This window comes from Perca fluviatilis, chromosome 5, assembly GCF_010015445.1.
Source record: "Perca fluviatilis chromosome 5, GENO_Pfluv_1.0, whole genome shotgun sequence".
In the NCBI taxonomy this organism is placed as follows: domain Eukaryota; kingdom Metazoa; phylum Chordata; class Actinopteri; order Perciformes; family Percidae; genus Perca; species Perca fluviatilis.
This window is the reverse complement of record NC_053116.1, coordinates 25,143,542-25,167,069: the sequence shown is the minus strand read 5'-3', so window position 1 is coordinate 25,167,069 and position 23,528 is coordinate 25,143,542. Positions and strand designations below refer to the sequence as shown.

The window sequence follows — 23,528 nt, the reverse complement described above, 5'->3', positions numbered from 1 at the left end:
CTGCACAGAGAGCACAGTGATTTAGGTCTCTGTTAGATTATTTCTAAGCGTGTGTGTGTGTGTGTGTGTGTGTGTGTGTGTGTCTGTGTAAAGGCACATGATCGATGCTGGGCCCACCCAGGAAGTGACTCCACCCTGTAGCGATGCACAGAAATCCCCCCTTGCTAAAAGGGAGAGAGGGAGCTGCTGGCAAGCAGCTTCACAGCCACGGCCCATAGCCTCTCCATCTGCCACTCTCAAAAGACTCCATTGTTCCCAGCAGTCTGAGGCGAGAGAGTGAGCTAAAGAGAGTTATGAAGCTCGCCAGTGGGGCAGAGGCTGGGGTGGTGGGCGTTGGGCCTCTGCCTAAAACCACACGGAGGAGAGGGAGCCAGACACAGAGCATCTCTGTGCGACTCACAGTCTACTGTTGGAGCCTTGCCTCAGCTTAACAGCACTGTAAGAAAAGTCCACAACATGACATAAAAAACACACATAACTGTCAGAGGGCTCAACAGACTCAACGGTCGGAGGCCATATGTTCCTCCATATTCAGTGCTGTTTGTCTCCCTGCTGAAAAGGTTTTTGTTTTTGAATTCGAAGCATTACTTGAATGGGCCAATCAGAGTGGACTGGATGCTGCCCCTGTGCAAGCGTGTTAATGTTTGTGAATTGCCCTTGCAAATAGAAAATAAATGTCATGAGATTTCAACTGTCAAGTATTTTGGCCTGGCTCAAGAAGACTGACTACAGTGCTGCTTGAGAATGTGTTGACTTTGAGGCATTGCCACGGTAACTACGTAATCTAATTGATAGGAAATGTCTAGGACAATGAACAGATATTTGAAAAAGCTATTGAGAAAATATTTCATGCACAAAAGACAAAAGAGAGCTTTCAGAGTGTTTTCAGTTTTTTATTGAAACAGTATGAACAAAAACACTGCAATTAAATAAAAGGGTTCAAACAAATCAGATGGCACAAATTAAAGACCTAGAACCGATAATATGTGGCAAAGCAGAGGAGAGGAAACAAAGACATGTCGTTGCAAACATTTGCAGTGTCTAAAGCCTATTCATTAAACATTACATCACTCATTCAGTGCACATATTAAACGAGTTTGTAAAGCAAGCGGAGCTAAGCTGAGACTTCATTATTTGTACACCCATTTAGCACACTTACTATTGCAAAAATAACAAAATAAGGCATTACTGCCTAACACTGTGCACTAAAACTAAGTGCAACTATAAAATGTCATCCTGTCCACGCAATCTGGGGTTAGCTCAATTTAAAGACCGGATGGCTGTTCTGGTAATCTAACTATTAACAGAAGTACTATGAATAAATTGTCAGGACAATGCTATCACTATGTCAGAAGTCATCGAAGCTGTTTTGTTTTGGAATGGGTGGCAGTTAAAAAGTACAGTCAATTCACATTAATAATGCACTTCAAAAGTTAAAATCCCCCTAACTACCTAGAGAATACCAGAGACAGTGGCACAAACCCTTCTGCTAAATTTCACAGATATGTATTAGGTTTTTATATGTCAGTGTTAAAGTGGGCAGAATGTCACGTTACTCTTGCAAATGAGGGTGCCTTTTTTTTCTGTAAGCCCCATGCTAGCCCTCAGAGCTCATGGGTGTGTTATGTCTAAACAACTTCTGCACACGGTGCTTCATACAGTTGGCCAACATATCAGGGATGGTCAGTGAAATTATCAGTTCAATATTCTAAGCACAAACGGACATTTGGAAAAACAGAAAAATGGGTTCAAATATCCAATTTTTCATTTTTTTCCACCTTGACAAATTAAAAAATTGGATCTTTAACCTGTTTTACCAATTTTCTGTTTTTTATTCAGAGGATCAGAAATTGAGAAAATTACAAAATTGTGTCTGAGCTCCAATTATTCAATACTGCAATGGTATTCTCCCAAAAAATGAAAAATTGGATATTGGAAGCCATTTTTCTGTTTTTCCAAATGTCCGTTTGTGCTTAGAAAATTGAACTGATAAGTGTTACACTGACCAGGGATACTAGCTACATGAGAAAATGTTTTAACTGGTGCTCAGGGGTGCTTTAAAGGTCTGTTAGCCACAACAATAGCCTAAGGCTTTCTGTATGTACTGTGTATTCCATAATAAAACACTAGCCTATGCAACTGCAACCAGGGGTGTTGGACTGGGGGGAAAAGGGGACTGAGTATGCAGGGCCCTCATATGAGAAGGGGGCCCACAGAGATACTAGAATGAATAGCTGTGGATGTGGGGAGGGGCCCATAGAGGATGCCGGTGTACAGGGTCCAGAATTTTGTGCTATGCCCCTGACTACAACATATGAGAAACTCATGAGCTGTATACTATGTACTGCAGACCCCTTGCATTGTGTATATACTGTACATCATGTGGAATTTGTAACATTCTCTCCTGCTTTCTTTCCTGCTCCCACCTTCCATGTGTATTTGATTTCCTTTTGTTTTGTCAGTATTTTGTAATTTTTTGTGTCCTCTCAAACGTCCATGCAAATCTAAATCAGTCATTCTTTAAAGGAGATATTTTTTTTATCCATATACAGTATATCAGATAATCCCCTACCTTTCTTTCACTCTTTTATAATAACAAAATGCATTTAAAAAGGCCTGAAATTCTTTGTGACATCCTGCTGTCAGCGTGTTTTGTTCGCTCCAAGGGAGTAGGGGAGGACAGAACCTTTTATATCAGCGGCTCCTGTGGGGGTCAGGGAGGTAGGGGGGAGTGGGGGGGAGGTGAGGATGTTTGCTCTTATACCCCTCTTGTCTCACACTCATACAGAACATACATTAACACACAAGCCTCCCTCCCCCTCTTTTTTGGCAACAGTCCAGAGTCCTGGTTAGATTTGTTTAGTTCTGGTATCGCGCTTGTTTTAATGATCGCAAAAGACGTCACAGTTCAGTAGTTCAGAATTTCCAGAACTTTGAGCGCTCCTGCTGCTTGGCAGACTTTTTCCTCAAGGGCTGTGGGATGAAAAAAAGAGAGAGTCAGTCAGTGGTTGAAAAAAGGATGAATTTTGTATCTACAGTAGTTAATCTGTATCTGAGGTTCAATTTATTTTGAAGCTTATTAATTTGTACACTTATTTTGTTTAGTGTCATTAAATGGTGTACAATTATTTAGCATTGACAACAATTTGGGTGGTCAAAAAAGCTGGTTTGTAGATTTTATTAAAATATTAAATATGTAGGTATATATACAAAAAAAGAAACAACATATTATTATAAGAGATGTGTTTATGAAAACCTTAAAAAGGGTGACATTTTGTTATGAAGCCAGGTTGACAAGATTAGTCTTACAAGGACTACATGTAACTTAAGTCAGAGAAGATCCTTAGACTGTGAAATAAACCTTTTAAAAAAAAATAGACCAACAATCACAGAAAGACTGATAATTAGTTCCTGAGACGAAAACCAAACAGAAGATGGCGACTTTCGTGTTGCTGCTCCACTTCTGACAAACACAAGCCCTCTGTTTCTGGGGATCAAATCAAGCTGTCGATATAAAACCAGGCTGCTTGATGACCGTTGGCCACACAGACAGACACTGAGTAAATAAACAAGCTCATTTCAAGACCAAATAGAGCCACTTGTCACCATGAATGGCAAATTTTCCGACTCTGGGCCATGGGACTGTGTGTCAGCAAAAAGCAGCAACACGCATTAAACTTTGTCGGTGGATTTTGGGGGAAAAAGACATCTGTTACGTTACGTCTGTGAATTAGGGTAATGATGGGCTTAAAGGGGTTAAAGTGATTAGCTGAAAAGATGAAATAGAGACATTTACAGAAACCATAACGCTGTCTTTTTTCGCAGGTTTTTTGCTCTTGGCAGACCTGTGACACAAAAAAAACATTCATCATTAGCAAGACACGCAGCTCATGACTGTATTCTCAGAGGGGAGGGTGTGGTTCATGGGAACACTGTCGCTTGAACGGGACCTCTATTACTCTCATCATGGAAGGTTGATGGATGAATATGTTTAACTGCAGAGACTAATTATGGTCGAAATGCTACGCAGTTTGTCTTGGGCATGCCAGGTCATCTTATCACACAGAACAAAACTCTCTCCAAAATCCATTACATCACTGCCAGTGTTATTTCATCATAGGATGTGTCAGTGATGACTAAAAGCTCATGCCGTTTCTTTCGCTCCATATTTAGAGGCCCAAAGTGATGACTCACTGCACAACATCAATATAACTGCCTGCATTCAAATGGATACAAGCTCTGCGTCTGCGTATCCACCAGAAGAGATGAGGTACTTACGAGTATTTTCCCATCCTCCTCACCACAGCAATCACCACGGCGATGAGGATGACCACAGCCAACAGAGCGCCAATCACAATGCCGACGACCTGGCCAGAACTCAGGCCGTCTGTGGGACAGAAAGACAAGAGGTGGAACATTTTTCAGACTTCAGTTGGATTGCTAGTACATTACTAGTTGTCATGTTATATGCAGTTTAATGCATAATCTTCACACTTTAGAATTAATTAAAATCCCATCTATCTATGAGTAAGGCAGAATGACAGGAGTGAAAGATGAAAGAGAGTCATATTTGGAAAAGATTAAAGGCCTGCATGTGACATTTAAACCCTTGTTAGGAGGGTAGTGTGTTTTGGCGCTGCCAAACACTCTTACTCCACATTAGGCTCACAGAGGGTCTGTAGAATCCTATCAGTCAATAATAACACCTGACTCGAAACTGACCACCTTTACGCTACCCCAGCTTTCAAACCCATATATTCCTTACCCACTGTGTCTTCAAGGACCACATCTTCACCCGTCTTGGCGGCTTCCGTCACCTCAGGTTGGACCTCTACGTCAGTTGACTCATCGGGAGCTTCGGTCTCCACTACAGGAGCGTCAGTGATAAGGGGTTCTGGTGCTGCTACGGTAGCAGCAACAGAAGGGGCTTCTGTCTCGACGACAGCCTCTTCAGTATTGACAGTAAAGGCAGGAAGCGCTGCCTCGGTGACAACTTCTGTAGCGACTTCTTCTGTAGCGACTTCTTCAGGCACTTCTGTTGCGACTTCTTCAGGGGCCGCCGCTGGTTCAGTTGCAGGAGGACCAGTGATAACAGTCAGGTCCTCTTTTGGAGCCTCGGTGGCCTCAGGGATGATGTCTGCTACAATCTCAGTGATCTCATCATCAGGGTGTGAAGGGATCTCTGTGGGGCCTGGGGAGAGAGGTCATAGATGGTTCACATGCAGGTACAAATGTAAGAATACAATCTGTTGCTATGGTGCCGTTTCTGTGGATAATTTTTGTTGTAATTGTATACATTTACAACAATTGTATAGATCTGTTGAAAATATTTACTGAAGTATTCAAAATCTAATTTTAAATTTTATGACGGAGCTTTTTCGCTCCTTTTTCAGAGCCCATAAGTTATGTATTGCTTTGGGGTTTAAAGACCATTTTAAACAATATCAAAATGTGTGTACAGTATATTGGAAATAGTTACCAACCCTGCCATTAATGTTTATCGCATTGAGTTAATATGTGTGGTGTTGTGTTTTCCGAGAACACAAAATTCTATGATCTTCTCAAAATGTATTTTGTAATTCAGATTTGGCCCTGTGACATGTGATTCATTACATTTTAACTTGTTATAGTTCATTTAGACAAGACAACTGTGCACTTCATTATAATAAATTATTGGTATATCTTGATATGGGAACTTTACAACCACTCCCTTTATTATATAAAAGGACAATAAATTACAATATTAAATGATCGCTCAGTCCTGGGTACAATAAACGCAAAAAAAAACAACATAAGATACATATTTAGATTACACCCTGACATAATGATGTGATGACATGACCTTTCCTCTTTCTCACATTCTTTCGTAACACTTCTGTCATCACCAGCACATGGCTACCATGACAAAATGACCACCACACCCCAAAGCGACTTTGAGTCCATGAAAAGCGCTATATAAATTCAATTTATTATTATTATTATGGCTTCATAAAATGCTCCCCCACCCTCCAGTCCTCCATCCTGTCTTTAAGGCTCTGTGTGTGCGTGCCGCCATGCCATATCCTCTGCCTTAATTCCTGTGGAGTGAGCTTTGTGAGGCTTGTTAACCCTCGGCCGCTGAACATGTGAAGGTGTGTGAGAGACGCACCACAGCTGGATGATTTCTTTTGTTCAGTTTTGATGAAATGGTGGAGATTTAACAACTTGAGGAAATGTATATAACGTATGTGTATGTAACATATATTTTGAAAGCATCTATAGCTTCTGTTTTAATCTCTCTTTATGTGGAATTGTCGTGCAATATCAACCTTGAGTAACTTTTTGAATGATTAATATGTATAATCAAGTTTTGTCAGAACTCGAAAGACCGTCTGTGCTCGCAGTAAAATGGAGGCTCCCATTTTGCATTTACCATCTGCAAAAAGACATGTATTTATCCTTGTGTCTTTCATCTAGGTCTGGACTATGAAGTCAACCTAATCATGTCTCTCCAATAACCCTAGCTCCATCTCCCCACGTTCAACATCCTCCCAGCCACAACTGAAAGCTTAAGCCTGGACAGCGCTGCTTCAAAATTAAGGAGGTAGATTTCAGTGAGGCACCAAAATTACGGTCTACAGTTAACTTTCCACTGACAAGATGTTGGCGCTTCTTCTCTTTGGAAAAAAAAAAAAAAACGTATAATAACTTCTCCATGAAAACATTCATACTGTAGAGACCAGGAACCAGCCTCAATGTTAGTCTTCTAAACTTAGCGTCTGACATCATGCTTTCTCCATCTCCGTTTTCTCCAATTGTTCTAAATACTTGAAATAATAGAAAATACTTTGCAAGGGTAAAAATAACTCTGAATGGTCTAACAACCGGTGCAGTTATTCTGTGTTGGCTATCTTGTTCATTAGCAACAGGCGGGATAAATATAACAAAACATTTGTTCCCACTGCGGAGTACTGAAAGGGGGGTTTTCAAAAGACGACTCAGACTGTTTGTTTGGAAAGTCTGTAAGTGATGATAAAATGGTCTGCGCTTCACAGAGTATGGCCGTACGCTATGTGTAATCGCCCCCCTCAACCCCTAAAAAAATTTTTTTTTTTTTTTGTTTTTTTTAAAATTTTTTTTTGTTTTTTTTTTCTCTTCTCTTTTTTCTCCCTTCCCCCTAACTAAGCATTGTTTATTATGTTAAAAATTACCATTGTTATGAGTAACACAGTAAGACTGTAGCGGTCTACATCCCCTCTCCTCTCTTTTTTTATTATAACTTCTCGTCCGCCTTCCTCTCCATGACCTTGCCACTCCCTAAGGATAGGTTTGTTGCTGCTGAAACCTTTGCGAAGGCTGAATCCCTGGAGAGAAAGAAAGGGAGTGCAGAAGGGTGGAGGGGAGCGCTATGGGAAAAGCCCAGAGTCCCTTCATTGTGAACGTGGTCTTTCTCTGTCTTAGCTCAGATGTGGCCTGTATGTAGTTGTTAGCATGTATGTTAGTGACCCTCTGTTAATCCTCAGAGGGGTCAGAGCTCAGGATCAGACCCAGAACAGGACCCCTGAAGCTGGTGAGGACTTTGCCAACATGGGGGTCAACAAGTGAAATATCTCTAGATATGTGTGCACCATGTAAACTCATTAAAACCTCAGAACCTAAAGGGCATTGCGAAGAAAACTCAGATCCATTCACTGCTCAGCAAAAAGAAAATACAGAAGAACTGGAAACAGTTCAAGTTTCTTTTTCATCCTTCCAATCCTAGACCAAGAAAGGTTTACGCAACTGTGGCGTTGCCCTTATTATTCCAAAGGTTCGGTGGTGCACCTGGGTCATTTTACCCACGATTACATCATTTTGACCACAAGTGCTCTCTCACAACCATTTCCATGTGAAGCATTAAACAGCCTGAAATCATCCTGCTAGTTAACATGCGGTAGCCAGTGAGTTCAAACTGCATGTGTTTATTTGTATGTAAACCTATGGCTGTCTCAGCCACTGACTGAGCATTACGGGGGTGATTCACCGAAATTAAAAAACACATCTTCTCAACTATTTTCACTCATTATGTAAAAGTTAAACGATGTAAGTACAAGCAGAAAACAACTGTTGGCACTGTCTGTAAATACACATTTCAGAAAGTAACTATGAATGACACATTTCCCTAAAATAAGGTTTGGTGATGGGATGTCAACATACAGGGAGTGGCAGACAGGTGGAGTGTAAAAGGCAGGCAGGCAAAAATAGTTATAAGTTAGAGACATGGTACAGGAATACAGCAACAAAAAAGATGTGAGAAAGAGGTGGAGGCACCCATGCAGGGCTTCACTCTTGCATGGCATAAATAAAAACCTCCAGCGGGAGTAAAAGAGTGAGGGAGGGACAAAACCATATACAGTGTGAGACAGGAAAGGAGGGAATAGCAGCCTCCATCCATTACGATCACAATCAGCTGTCACTGAGCCCCCCCCCCACCCCCGTTTGTGTGTGTGTGAGAGAGGTACTAATTTACGGTCCGGTGTAGGAGGGAAAGGGTCTGTGTTGACGATGTGAGGGAGTGTGAAAGTGTCCACCTTTGGAGCCCAGGAATGTTTTTGCAGGACTGGAGGAGGGAAATGTGAGAGATATAGGCACCCTGCCCATCTCAATGCACTTTGGCGAAATGCCGCACAGCGTAACCTCCCCCGCTCAACCAGTTGGAGTCAGCTGTGGAGATACTGGGGTGTGCCCTTCACTGAACACTGGGGATTTTAAGTAGGAGACAGGCTGGAGTGGAATATTCTCAGATCTTATCGGGCGTCCACACACAGCGTACACTAACTGCTTTTCTAACTTAGATAGGAGGACATGCAGCAGGTCCCATCTGGACTCTATTGCCAGGGTCCAGAGCTAAATCAAGTGGGCCTTTAATCTTAGGCCTAACAGGTCTGATTAAATTCCTAAAATGTAATAAATTAGGACAGGGATGACATCAAATGCAACCACTGTAAAAATAACAAAATAAACAGATCATGCTGTGGCATCACTCTAAGCCTTCCAGCTCTCTTCTTTTCTTTCAAACTAAACACCCCAGACTTAACTTAATTTAATCAAGCAAGCATCTTAATGTATTTCTCATCTCGCTAACATTCAGATCCAATTCCCATATCATAAAATACCCACCCAGTTGTGTAAGTGTTCCTTAGTCAGCAACAGCTCTAATTTTTTTTTCTTACTTTCTCTTGCACCGTGTCTCACCCTGCAGCACACGTAGGTGCTAGAGATAGAGACATTTGTGTCAGTACTCACAGAGGAGACACACACCAAAAAAACAAATCCACAGGGAGGTTCGGGCCCTACTCTGAAGCCCTGTTACAGTCTCGAGTCTTCAGTGCTTGGGCTTGGTCCCGGCTAAAACGGCCTCAGACTCCTTTCCATAAACAGATGTTTCTTTCTTCCTTGCGGAAAATTTTGGAAGTATGACTGAGCTTTTTTTTTTCTACTCAAAATGAGACTCAGTTGACGTGAGAAGTGCTCTTTTCCTCATGGTCCCTCTTTACCAACATGTGTCTCATATTTGGAGTAGGAGCGCAACATTGGAGTCATTTCTAGAAGTGGGCACGGACAAAGGGCATTGACCTCTCCCTTCAGCAGCCAGATGTGATGGGGATGTTATAGTCCCAGAGAGGCAGACAAAACTCATTAAGAAGGAGAGCGGAGGGGGTGGAGGTGGGGGGGCAGCAGTGTGAGAAAAGAGGTGGAGGGTTTTACAGGATACATGGGGTTTGCTAGTTAAGTGAGCAGGAGTGGGGAAGTTAAAAGCCCCCATTTGTGAAACATGTGGAAGGAGCTATTTCTCAGTTTCCATTTTTTCTTTGGAAAACTGAGACGGCTGAGCTAAGAATCATTCTGAAAGTTTAAAGACTTTTTTCTCCAGAGTAAACCTCCATGGAAATGGGGCAGGCACGTCGCCTCCGACCTGTAAAGGTTGTTGTTTAAAAATAGACCCAGCCCCTCTCTGCCCCCCCCTGTGCCTACACTAACCCTGTCCCCCAGGGTCCGGACTCATCAAGCTGGAAGAGGGGAAGGGGGCAGAGAGTTGGAGGACTGTTAGGAGATGGGGGTAGAAGTGGGATAGTGGGAGGGGGGGTTGGGGGGGGGGGTTAAGTGGTAAAGTTTGATACCCCACCAAAGATGGGTAAATGCCAAGGGGCGGCGTGCCGCATGGTCTAACAACATGCGGGTAAAAGAGGGTGGGGCGCCTCTTAAAGCTCATCACGTACCGGGTGTTCTCTCTTCTCGTCGCTTGCTCCTCTCTCATCCATATGACCCTCTTAAATATAGAGCGTCTCTCTATTAATACATGCACGCAAACCAGCCCTGCCCTGCCCTACAGTTCCCTAAGGCCTCAGCCACACCCCCCGTGCTTGCTGCTTCCCCTGGGCAAACACTGCTGGTCAAGGCAAAGAAGGAAAGGGAAAACATGCAAAAAGTGAGAAAGAGAGGCAATAAAGAAACAGAGGAAGAGTACTAAAGTAGTTGCAGTGAGAGAAAAAAAAAAAAAAAAAAAAAAAAAAAAAAAAAATTATAAAAATGTTACATGTTTGTTATACAGCTCCCATTACTCCCTCGCTGTGTATGAGCACTGTTTTGGGAGCCTTCCAAAGGATATACCTTTCTTCTCTTTGCCAGTGCCAAGAATTTACAGACACGAGGCAGCAGAGCTCCTGCTATTACATCACATTTCCCCTTCGTGTCTGCAAATCTAACTTTTTCTCCAAAGCTCAAGAGTAGTGTGAAAATGACAAAGAAAGCAAGACAGAGGGAGTAAAAATGTTAAAATCAACACAGACTATCCATTTCAGTTGCCCCCTTGGTTAAATTAGCACCTTTGATCATAGTTTAGCTTCTCCATCAGGGGGATTCTCAGCTAAGGTGGAACAAATGGGCCAGACTACAGCCGGCAGTTATTGGACGCAGTTTTCAGTGATGAGTTGACAGTGAAAACATTAAAACGTATGAAAAGTCTTTCAAATCAGTTCAACATGAGAACTTAATTGATTAGTTAATGAATAGACAAATCAAAATGGAGTTTATTTTACCTTTTAAAACGGGCCTCTAGAGTGTTATTGTTCAATCAAAAGGGATTAAAACAGACAAAGAGTGGTGTGGGGTGGGCACATGGAGGCAGAGGAAGCGAGGGGACACAGTGTGCTAACGGCAGACGGTTCACTTACTTGCATGTGTGAAGGCGCAGAAAGGGCCAACCAGGGCCAACAGAAGCAGCAGCTGAACATTCATTGTGGTGAAAACTTTTCTCCTCCAGTCACAACCTTTATGGGCTCCCTCGGGGCAGAGCACGACACCAGAGCCCTCGCACACGCTGCTGCACACACGCCAGACACACACCAACCGGCCTCTCCAGAGGGGAAGGGTGAAGGACCAAAAATAAAAAGGTCACGAATGAAAATAAAGTCTTCAGTGGAAAGTTAGTGAAAGTAGCGGCCTGAGATCCGTTTAACTCGTATAGGTGAAGACGAACAGACAGAGCCGGGTTGCTCTCGACAGCTGGAGTAGGAAAGAGAGTGGTGGAGGGATGTAAAGAGGATAAGAGAAAAGAGAGGAGCTGTGGCCACTTAGAGGAAGTCGAGGGGGAGAGAGGGACTGGCACACAGCAGGAGAGAGAAAAGAGAGTGTGTGTGAGTGACTGAGCTCAGAGTGGAGGAGGGGTGCTGGTACTGGTGGTGGGCTGGGCGGGTAGAGGAGCAAGGGGCAGGTTGGGTTGGGAGGAGGGAGTCCGGATTGGGGCAGTAAGGTGGTTTCAGCCCTCGTGGTCCAGCCCCGTGTAGGACGCTCTCCATTTGGTGCACAGCCAGCCCTCCTGTTTGTAAACCCTGCGATATCAGCAGCACGCACACACACTCACAAACGCAAACACACACTTGGAAATACCAATAAATAGACCGTTGACTTATTTTTCAAGACAAGAAAGGCACTTTAAACTATAACTGGCCAGCTCATACAATTAGAAAGCTAAAGCAACAGGCTATTCAAATGCTTTCAGAATGAATGGAGCGAGATGTAAACAGAGCTTTGAGCAGTCTCAAATAATCCTTAATCACAGAGTTAAGAGCCAAGAAAGTGGCAGCGTACATCTGTGGCTGACAGACAGTAGCTGCTTTTTTAAAAAGGTTTTCTCAGTGAAAAGGAGCCGTAAATACAGTTAGAACATTGTGTGACTTTCACACAGACAAGCATGGGTGGTCTGCTGAGTTTACATGCAGATGGAAGGCAAACAAACTGTTGCTTGGCACTAGGCTGACACCTGTTGGACAACAAGCTACCAAGGTCAAAGCAGCACAAAGCCAAGGAGGAAAAATGTTATCTCAATAGCCAAAAATGAAGTCTCTCTCTCTCTCTGTTCTTTTAGTTTTGTTTTACCTAAATAATCAGACTTTAATTTTTACAAACTCCAAAAGACTGGAGCAGCGTGTTTTTGTTAAGGGTCTGGCACTAAAGCAACTTGTCCAGCATCATTTCAAGTTTTATGTTAAGACTGTTAATGTGAACATGCTGACAGGTGATGAAATAACGACAGCAGATGTGAGGTAAGTGCAGTAAAAATGGTCAATGACATTTTAATAAACATTGAAACAGATTTTAACTGTTGAACTGCCAATACACAGATTATTTAAAACACAAAACGCCAATGCCAATTTTTTTTTCATCAACTATTTACAATATACTGAATATGTACATACTGTGTCTCCTGAAGGACAAATAACAAAATACTTTCTCTCCATTTGCTGTTTTCTCTTTTCAGTCTGTGTTTTTCATGGGCAAACATAGGAGTAACATACCGTTATTTACATGGACAACAACACACAAACATACAAGCTATATATGCTGGTCACTGTAATACAGCATTTAATGGCAATAATAAAGAGTATTTTTCTATCTTTCTTTTGTTTTTTTTAACAATGAGACCTTGTTTAGACCATTCGAACAATCACTGAGATCTTCCAAACGAAAGAGCACTTTAAGGTCCCATATTTCACTTTGTACCCACTTAATACAAAGAAATTACTTGTTTCTTATGTGTATTTTTTGAGCTGAATGCTAAAGGAATTCAGAGAGGACTATACACACTTGTACACAGACAAATTTAAACATCACAGTAAGAAAAGTTGAGCATTTAAAACCTTTGTTTATTCTTTGCTCCTTTGCTGATAGATTTTTTTGAAATGTCTTTTGAAACAAAGAAATAAAATGTTCACGGTTTTCTTTTATTTCTCTCATTCACTAGATGCTATCAAGTTTGGTGTTGTGCAAAAACTGCTCGTCGTCTTCTAAATGAGGCATATTGAAATCACGGACGACCTTCTCTGCCTGGTCATAATTGATATGCACTTTCCCAAAATTGGAAAATAAAACTAAATTATATCTCAGAAAAGTATGTATTATTGTTGACAAAGTCCAAGTCTAGCCAGCGTCTCATTTTAATCTTAATTGGTGGCTGTTGCTTTGAGCTACTGAAAAGCTTATTCCATAGTATGTTCTATCAGTTAGCTTATAAGCTGACAAATGAAGATTTTAAAATTTTGACCACAGTCACCACGAGGCTCGCTGTCCGCCAACAGGAAGTGTACACTGACAGCACCGAACAACACACAGTGACTGCACGTACATGTACAGAGATGTAAATAGCTTTGTGTTGGTCTGGCATGGTATATGAATGTAACACCCTGAGAACATGGCACCATGGTCTGTTCCACACACACAATAACATTTAAAATTATAAAATAGAAGTTTAGGATTGTTGTCCAATGTGACAGAACAAACATAAAGAAAGAACAGATTGTGGTGCATTTGTTTTTTGATTTTTTTTTTAAAGGAAACTAGGATGGTGCCTGTTTTAACCAGCAGGTGGTGCTTCACACATCTACTGCTGATTCAAGTTAAACAGGTACACTGTCATTACTTTCTTCTTCATAAATCCTCCTTCTAACTGTAGTGGTAAAAAAGCCACAGCCACACAGATGCCCAGAATTAGAGTGAACAAAGATGTTGAAGAGGAAAAGGATGAAATAGTTTGTTGAATGTGTGTAAAAGATGTTGTTCTGCAGGAAGTTTGGAGAAGACAATGTTTTCTATTCATTTCAGGCAAAGGCGCTGGAACTTTGCAGACAAGGGACACACGTTGTAGCAGGAAACACAAAAGATTTAAGAAAACCAAAAGAAAACTAAAAATTCACTAGAAATTCACAGACGATTTGACAAACATTTTGGCGACTTGTAACCCTGTTGACACTGGGGGACACAACATTTAGAGAGCTTCAGACGTCATTTTGCTTTGGACGATATGTTTACATCTCGGCTTGGTCCAATCAAATGTAAGTCTCATTTAATATGATTGTCTTTAGACTCAACATCCACTTGTTGGATTGTCTTCTGTTTTTTTCACACAGGTGAAAGGAGGTCAACTAGTTCCATACATCACCTGTCATCACATGTGTCTCTCTCTCTGTCTCTCTCTCTCTCTCTCATCTCCAGTCTCTCTCTTCATCCCTCTGTTCCACCAACGGCTCAGTTTAGACAATGGAGTCCCAGTCAAAGTCATCCTGGATGTCGTCTGCAGTGAGCATGCGTCTCACCTGGAAGTGTCCCAGAGGCAGCCTGTGTTGTTGCTGCTGCTGGCTCAGCTGGCTGAGATGACCTGAACATGGAAGAAGAGCAGAAGCCTTATAACAAAACAAAAAAAGATACTGTTGCACACACAGTAGCCTATTTCCTTGACGTTCCACTTCCAGGATTGCTCCGGTGCCGCAGGAAATTCCGCCGGATGCATGTCTTTTCTGTTTCCTTCTGCTTTCTTTGTGTTGGAATTTCAAATTCTGTGGATTAATGATGACTATTGTTGACTACTCCTCAGATCTCTGCATGGTAAATTGAGACAGCTAGCTAGACTACAATTTTGCAGCGGCTCTGTGCGGAGTTTAGCTAGACTCTCCTTTTTCCATTTGTCATGCCTTAAATTCTAATTCACCTAAAAACAAGTGGCAATTCTATTGTGGTGCCACGTTAAATTTAGCAAAGCATTTTAGTGATTTTAATGACACATTGTTGTAATTTAACTTTGAAAATAAATATATAGGATACAATGTATTGTAATGTAATGTAATCCAATGCAATACAAACTACAGTATCTTTATAAAGCTCAGAGAGGTGGTGATTCCACATTATGATAATATCTGATACTTTAGTGTGTGTACATGAAGATCAGTTTACTGGTCATGGTTAGTACTACTGGCCTGTATGTATGATCCAGTGTTTTTGGAGTTTGACCCATACTGGAGACTAAAAAACAGGATGTCTCAGCCTCAGCAGCATCAAATCTGTCTATTGTGAGTCCCTCAACTCACTATGGAAGTGCAATACTAAATTCTGATAATTGTTTGGGGCTTTTCCATTTATTACATAAATACATTGAATAGGCATGAAAGTGGGAGAGAGATGGGGGATGACACGCAGCAAAGGCCAGCAGGTCGGACCCGAACCTGCGCCGCTGCAGGACTCAGCCAACATGGGGCGAATGTTCTTACTGGGTGAGCTAGAGGCTGCCCCAACAATTCTTTAATTTTACCTGTTGTTTCATTCCCTGAGACAGTCTGTAACATTATTTTATATATATTAATTGATGCAGTGACAAACCATAATCGATTATTGCCTACTGATGTTACTTGTTGATGTTCCGGTCGCTGCTTTTTTTGTTTTTGCCTTTTGTCTGTTGTCTGCTGTGTTCAGACTCCGCTACATTCAGGAAGTGTCTTTTTTAAGAGCAGATACAATAAAAAAAGGGAGTTAAAATATATCTGACTGCTTGAATTTGTTAATGAAAACCATGTGTAGCAATGTATAATATCGTTGTCGTGATGCATTGTAATGCATCGTGATATCAAATCGTTGACAGGTTAATCGTAAATGAATCGTGAGACCAGTGAAGATTCACACCCCTAATATCCATATATATGATGTCATAGCAGTACCATATTATTACAGGGTTTCTGCAGGTATCAGCAAATCTCATTTCATGCTTTTTCATGCCCTTTTTCATGCCATTTTAAAAACTAATTTCATGCCCATGTCCAACTGCAGATACTTTCACACACAAATTGTAAGCATTTGACAATGCCAATTTTTTATATTTGAAAATCCAAATTTAACTGTCAGATGGCTCACAAGACGGTTTACAGTCATTAAACACAACACAAAGGGCTTCACAAAATAAGAACACAACAGAAATACAAATATTTAAAACACTGTTCACTGAGCAGCTCGCGTCTCTGCCCCGCGGATCTCAAAACAACATGCACCGATAATTAAAAGTAATGAACCTATACTGCTTACGGCAGTAGGCAAATTCGACAAAATCATGTCATCCAGTCCCAAAAGTTAGACTAACTTCAAGTAAGCACCGCCATCTGAACTGAAAGCTGGTATTGAAACAGGGTGTAGCCAGACTTTGGTCTAAGGGGGGGATACCCTCTGTTCTCCTCACCACACCCACCCACACCCACACTCAGGATCCAGGTGAGAAAAATCCATCCATGGGGAGCCATTAGTGCATATGTCTTAGTTCCTTTCCTTTTTGCTCCAACTCTGTCTCAACGTTTTTCAGTTCGAGGCATTTGTCCTTGTGTCTCCTCCTTAGAGTATTTGACTTGGTGATCATTTGAGCCATGAGTGTCCCTGCTTTGCTTTCAGCTTTCTCAGCAAGGTCATCAGCGTCCTTCTGAAGGCTGGCGCACACCTCTGTTAACACAGCCTTTTTCTTTCTCAGTGCTTCCAGCTCGTCCTCTAGTGCTTTTCTTTTAAGTCCACGCATTGCAACCTCTCTTTTTTCATCGAGGTACATCCTGTATTTTGTCCTGGCTGAGGCTACAGAAGCCAGTAGTTCTTTTGTGAGGGACACTTTGAGAACACCCCCACAAGCTCTAACGTGGTCACAGATTAGTCTCTGGGCCTCAACAGTTTTTTCAGTTATGTGCTTCACTGCAGTGTTCAGACACCAGAGCACCTCCGCTTCCAAAGTCGCATTCGAGCCAAATGCCGCTCGCAGGTCGCTGGTCTTCCCCGCTGTCCCGGCTCTGCTGGGGGCAGTCACTGTATCGGCTCCGCTGGGGCCTACGGCAGGAGTGGTGGTAGCAGCGGCAGCTGCAGGTGTGGTGGTGACAGCAGAAGTTGCGTTGCTGGTCACGGCAAAAAAATTCTAAACAGTTTACTGCTGCCTGCCTTTAAGCGCTGACTTGTGACTCTCGGACTGCATGTGTGATTTCACCGCATTGACGCCCATTGTGCAAAGTTTTTTTTTTGCTCACGCTGCAAAATGCCTCTCCGGGTTTACCGTCGACGGGCTTTAACCAGGTTCTGAATAGTTCATCCTCCAACCACTTCTGCTGAAACTTGCATTTTTCCGTCATTTGATATTTCCTCCGTTCTTTCGCCACAGCGTACACTCACTCACACCATAGACAGTAGACTCACACTCACCGCACGTTGCATTACTAGCATCCGGTGTCGCGACTTTGTGCACCAGCCGTAAAAAACAGCCAATTAAAAGGTTCCGCCTGTCAACCATTATGCTATACTTCTGATCAAAATATATATCGTGAAAAACAATGTTTTTATTCCATCAAGTTTACATAATTTGTAATGCCTTTGAACATCGAAGTTCATGCTTTTTCATGCCAGTTCATGCCTGAATTTTCACCAAATCTATTTAATTACTTTTCATGCTTTTTAATGACCCGCGGAAACCCTGTAACTATCAAGGGGCGGCAGTAGCTTTGTCCGTGGGGACTTGGCTTGGGAACCAGAGGTTGACTGGTTCAAGTTATGCATGGCCCAAGTACAGAGTGTGGACTGGACCCCTCACAGCTCCTGACCTTGGGCAGCCCTATCACTCTAAAACCTCTCTCCCAACTACACACACACACACACACACACACACACACACACACACACACACACACACACACACACACACAGCTGGTGGATATAAACCTGCTACATACACACATAGGCCCTCATTTATCAACCTAACGTAGAAACCACTGCAGATATGAGCGCAGAAATCGTCTTACGACAGGCTTCACGTGTGATTCATGAAACGTTCGTATCACACCTATCAGAGCGTAAGAATGGTCGTACATTGATAAATGCAGCGGCTGGAAGCGATCGTAATTTAGATACCACGCCCCAATATATTCTCGGTTTTGAGGCCTTGCCCTTACAATTTACGACATGGCGAGACGTAATCCGGCTGAGAAGCGGCACCATTCAGAGGTGGAGACTGAAACCCTGATATCTCAGGTTCATTTGCACTAACGTGTGTACTTTTTGGCAGCCTGAAACTGTTATTGAAGGCTTTAGAAAGAATGCGGAATGGAAAGAGATCACTGATGCGGTCAACATTGTTGCCGTAGTAAATCGGACTCCAGCTGAAGTTTATTTAATTTATACATGCTTGACATATATAGTCCTAATAGTAATACAGGCTTATATTGCAATATCTTAGGCCTACTAGGTGTACTTATATTTAAATAAACACACGGTAGCGGTCCGGAGTTTATGCAATGTCTTTAATTTTACTCGTGTTTTTTTTTCATGAGTCAGAACGAGGCAACAGCTGAGGGAGAGTGCGTGTCCTCCCCCCCCTCGGTGCTGGACCACCACCTCGACCCTGTTTCCGAAGCCAAGCCGAAATAACTCGGTCAATGGCAGAAATAAATCATTCACTTGAAAGAGAAACAAAAACCTGAAGAATAAATAAAAATGTTGTGCATCGTCATGTTTCCTGTATAGAATATCATTGCCAAACATAACACTATAGGCTACCTTTTAAAAGCGAGGAATAATATCCTGTCTCATTTGTATAGCCCCCAGTTGGGGTGGGCTGGACACTGCTCTCTGGGCATCGGGTCATCTGGCTCCATCACTACATTTATGGCACCGTGTTTTCCTGCGCGATGTTGTGCAGAACCCCACAGGCTAAAATAATGTTGCAGACCGGCGCACAGAGGTCTTCTAAAAGAGCCAGATCTGCCATTGCTGATAAGTGATCAACTGATGACTTCTCCTTCTCCTGTTAAACTGATTATATGCTGCACCGCAAGTCCACACTGACTCCAAAACTTACGTACACGAGTTCAGACCAGACGTGAGATTTTTTCGCAGCCTACGCTCACGTTCAAATTGATAAATGCCGAGCTTTGCGTAGGAATCGGCGTACGCCCGTCCTACGCCTGTTTTAGATCGTACGCACGTTTCATAAATGAGGGCCATAGAGTCTGCATTTCCACCTGCTGACCTGTTAAGAGAGCGATGGAGGAGTCACCTGTCATGGTGGGAGCTGTATTGCTCATGGGAGGCATGTGAGGGTATCCCGGTGGGCCCATCAGAGAGGAAATGCTCTGTCTCGAGTCTATGTACATGTTCCCTGTGGTAGAAAAGACAAAAGGGCAAGGACTACCCTGTCAGATTACTATCCAGACTTTCACACATGCCTATGTGTCTTTACAGAACACAAGCTGCTATCGTGTGCACAGTTTTACTGCAATATTATGCTAAGCTTAAGAAATCCTACAGAATGTGCAGGATTTCCCACTGGTGAAATATCCTTTCGTCCTTATATCTTTACTCTGACTGCCATGAAGCTGACAACATCCATAATTCCCTTGTGGATCTACAGTATAATGGGCAAACAATGGCACAGTGATGGAGAGTGACTGTAATTCAACTCCCGTCACAGCAGACAACTGCAGAAATGAGAGCAAGACTCTGAACACCTACTGTCAGAGGTGGGAGGTTACTAGGACATTTTCTAAAATACCATTTCAGAGGGAAATGTTGTATTTATTTACATTATCTCTGACAGCTGGACTAACAACTGAGTGCAGTAAAACATGTGGAAAACACTGCCCTATATACGGACCCGTGCTGATGTGTTGGTTATGTTGGTTGTGTTGCCCGTGCTGATTGTGCTGGCTGGCCTTTGGGTGCATCGCTCCGTGCGGCTGAGCCGGGTGCTGCGGTGCTCCTGGTGGCGTCGGGTGTTGGACCTGAGGTTGTGGGTGGGCGGCGCCCTGTGGGGGGATGACCCCTGTTGCGGTAAAGAACTGGTTAATGGAGGAACACAGGTCGGCCATCTGGGCGGCGTCCAGCGACCAGTTGTTGAGCTCAGCCTGCTGCATGCTCTCCTTCAGACCTGGCAGACAGACGGAGGAGGCAAAGAGGGACCGGAATGTTCCACATGTCACATACAGTACGTTTCCACTTAAGCAGCTTCAACGTTAGATCAAATTAAAATTTCTAACTTTATCTAACTTTTGGTTGTTTTAAAACAACTTCACCAGCGAAATCTGCCTGGTATGCAATCCTTCACTGAAGCTGGGATGAAATACCAGGCTAACATTAACATTGTTGTAAGTAGAAAGTAAGGTACGCGCTGATTCATGAATGGGGGCGAATCTTATTCTGCCTTGAATCATATCTTGCATTGACGGTTACATTTCCTATACAGTGCCTTGCGAAAGTATTCGGCCCCCTTGAACTTTTCGACCTTTTGCCACATTTCAGGCCTCAAACATAAAGATATAAAACTGTAATTTTTTGTGAAGAATCAACAACAAGTGGGACACAATCATGAAGTGGAACGAAATTTATTGGATATTTCAAACCTTTTAAACAAATAAAAAACTGAAATATTGGGCGTGCAAAATTATTCAGCCCCCTTAAGTTAATAATGCTGGGCCACCTTTTGCTGCGATTACAGCTGTAAGTCGCTGGGGGTATGTCTCTATCAGTTTTGCACATCGGAGACTGACATTTTTGCCCATTCCTCCTTGCAAAACCGCTCGAGCTCAGTGAGGTTGGATGGAGAGCGTTTGTGAACAGCAGTTTTCAGTTCTTTCCACAGATTCTCGATTGGATTCAGGTCTGGACTTTGACTTGGCCATTCTAACACCTGGATATGTTTATTTGTGAACCATTCCATTGTAGATTTTGCTTTATGTTTTGGATCATTGTCTTGTTGGAAGACAAATCTCCGTCCCAGTCTCAGGTCTTTTGCAGACTCCATCAGGTTTTCTTCCAGAATGGTCCTGTATTTGGCTCCATCCATCTTCCCATCAATTTTAACCATCTTCCCTGTCCCTGCTGAAGAAAAACAGACCCAAACCATGATGCTGCCACCACCATGTTTGACAGTGGGGATGGTGTGTTCAGGGTGATGAGCTGTGTTGCTTTTACGCCAAACATAACGTTTTGCATTGTTGCCAAAAAGTTCAATTTTGGTTTCATCTGACCACAGCACCTTCTTCCACATGTTTGGTGTGTCTCCCAGGTGGCTTTTGGCAAACTTTAAAGGACACTTTTATGGATATCTTTAAGAAATGGCTTTCTTCTTGCCACTCTTCCATAAAGGCCAGATTTGTGCAGTATACGACTGATTGTTGTCCTATGGACAGAGTCTCCCACCTCAGCTGTAGATCTCTGCAGTTCGTCCAGAGTGATCATGGGCCTCTTGGCTGCATCTCTGATCAGTCTTCTCATTGTATGAGCTGAAAGTTTAGAGGGACGGCCGGGTCTTCGTAGATTTGTAGTGGTCTGATACTCCTTCCATTTCAATATTATCGCTTGCACAGTGCTCCTTGGGATGTTTAAAGCTTGGGAAATCTTTTTGTATCCAAATCCGGCTTTAAACTTCTCCACAACAGTATCTCGGACCTGCCTGGTGTGTTCCTTGTTCTTCATGATGCTCTCTGCGCTTTAAACGGACCTCTGAGACTATCACAGAGCAGGTGCATTTATACGGAGACTTGATTACACACAGCTGGATTCTATTTATCATCATTAGTCATTTAGGTCAACATTGGATCATTCAGAGATCCTCACTGAACTTCTGGAGAGAGTTTGCTGCACTGAAAGTAAAGGGGCTGAATAATTTTGCACGCCCACTTTTTCAGTTTTTTATTTGTTAAAAAAGTTTGAAATAGCCAATGAATTTCGTTCCACTTCATAATTTGGACCCACTTGTTGTTGATTCTTCACAAAAAATTACAGTTTTATATCTTTATGTTTGAGGCCTGAAATGTGGCAAAAGGTCGAAACGTTCAAGGGGGCCGAATACTTTCGCAAGGCACTGTACATTAGACTTAATAATGCTACAGTCTTTCCTTGTCTGAAATGACAAATTCCAGAGAAACACTCAAAGCAAGAAAAACATAATTTCAAACTCATATCAATCAAATCATATCTCATTAATTTCTCATATTCAATTCACATACATCCAACAAATGCAACATGTACCATATATCATTGTGAAGTCACATCCAAGATAAAACCCCCACTATGAATTTACTGTCACTATTGTTCCACCTTAATTACAAGCCACAGACCATCACTCCCCTGACAACATGCCTGTTCACGTTTGGCGACATAGAACGAGACATGGCACCTATAACACCTCCTTTTCTTCAAACAAAGACACACCTGAGCTTCTATTCACAACCTGCCGTCTGATATTCCCCCAAAAAATAATGTATACGGATTGTTTGATGGTGATAGAGACGAGAGACTGCTCTTTGGAGGTGAGCCAGAGACGGTGGAGGATGGCATTACGACGGTGTAAGGGAGGTCAAGCGCTGCAGGAGGAGAAAGAGTGAGAGAGAGTCGGAGTGGGGCCTGTGTGTTAGAAGACCAGCCGTCGTCATCCATCGTGTGTGGATGCTGCCGGCTTTGTGCGCTGACCGTGATAAGAGGCTGTTACTGAGCTGGGGCCTAATTGGATTATTCACATCATACAATTGGGTGGGAGGGAGACAGTGTGTGTGTGTGTGTGTGGGGAAGAGAGAAAGAGAGAGAGAGAGAGAGAGAGAGAGAGAGAGAGAGAGAGAAACAGAGAGGGCAACCTCTCAGATGCAGGATAATGACTTTTATTAGGCCAGTACTATTACGACACTGGATGTTATAATATTGTGCCTCGAGGGCGAGTGTATATGAAAGCGCAGAGGAATCATAATGGTTTAATCAAAGTAACTGAACAGCATAATAAGCATTTTATCAATTCTCACTGTGTTGAAACAGGCTGCAGCTTTATCAATGCTCAATATCAGATGCTGTTCACACTGATGACACCAGGACTCTTAGTGATGTGCATGTGTGTGTTACCTTGAAATGGGGAGAGGTCTACGTCAGCCCAGTTGTAGCTGGTAGCAATGCGGCAGCTCTCCTTAAGCCAGTCCAGGTTGGGGTACCAGTCTAGAAGAGCGCACGCACGTACACACACACACCGCGTGCACACACACACACACACACACACACACACACACACACACACACACACACACACACACACACACACACACACACACACACACACACACACGATGAGTCCTAATCCAGATTAACAAGTGGAATGTCTCAGTAAAATTCTGGAGTTAACCACAAGGTGGTGTGACATAGACACAGAAACATTCCAGCCACGACTGCTTTTGGGAAAAAGAAGAAAAAAA

The 23,528-nt window shown here is 42.7% G+C and overlaps 2 protein-coding genes across 5 annotated transcripts in view; both read right to left on the bottom strand.

The window, feature by feature from the left end:
* Positions 1 to 1,875: 1,875 nt before the first annotated feature.
* On the bottom strand, positions 1,876 to 11,718 carry si:ch211-156j16.1 (uncharacterized protein LOC564557 homolog). 2 transcript variants are annotated; one of them, XM_039799812.1, is made up of 5 exons: positions 11,193 to 11,718; positions 4,766 to 5,191; positions 4,279 to 4,387; positions 3,797 to 3,845; positions 1,876 to 2,973 (listed from the first exon to the last, which is right to left on the bottom strand). In XM_039799812.1, the coding sequence occupies exons 1-5, from the start codon at positions 11,254 to 11,256 to the stop codon at positions 2,917 to 2,919; spliced, it is 705 nt and encodes a 234-aa protein (XP_039655746.1). In that variant the 5' UTR covers positions 11,257 to 11,718; the 3' UTR covers positions 1,876 to 2,916. The 2 variants fall into 2 exon arrangements, with proteins under 2 accessions (XP_039655746.1, XP_039655747.1); XM_039799813.1 differs by lacking the exon at positions 3,797 to 3,845 and having other exon boundaries at positions 11,193 to 11,711.
* An 850-nt stretch (positions 11,719 to 12,568) lies between these two features.
* LOC120558685 (forkhead box protein J3-like) overlaps positions 12,569 to 23,528 on the bottom strand; it is a 65,597-nt gene continuing 54,637 nt past the window's right edge. For 2 of the 3 annotated variants that reach the window (XM_039799809.1, XM_039799811.1), the window contains 4 exons: positions 23,185 to 23,274; positions 19,949 to 20,221; positions 19,325 to 19,453; positions 12,569 to 14,671 (listed from right to left, as the gene is read on the bottom strand). In XM_039799809.1, coding sequence (XP_039655743.1) covers positions 14,547 to 14,671; positions 19,325 to 19,453; positions 19,949 to 20,221; positions 23,185 to 23,274 — 617 coding nt within the window. In that variant the 3' untranslated portion in view covers positions 12,569 to 14,546. The remainder of the gene's footprint in view (positions 14,672 to 19,324; positions 19,454 to 19,948; positions 20,222 to 23,184; positions 23,275 to 23,528) is intronic. The other variant, XM_039799810.1, reaches the window with a different exon arrangement.

Bases quoted from the DNA above. Each gene is read 5' to 3' on its own strand.
- si:ch211-156j16.1 (XM_039799812.1), bottom strand. From the start codon at position 11,256: ATGAATGTTCAGCTGCTGCTTCTGTTGGCCCTGGTTGGCCCTTTCTGC. The intron at 5,192-11,192 runs GTAAGTGAACCG...CTCTCTCCCCAG, and splicing joins CTGCGCCTTCACACATGCAA to GCCCCACAGAGATCCCTTCA. The intron at 3,846-4,278 runs GTAAGTACCTCA...TTTGTGTCACAG, and splicing joins AGGAGGATGGGAAAATACTC to GTCTGCCAAGAGCAAAAAAC.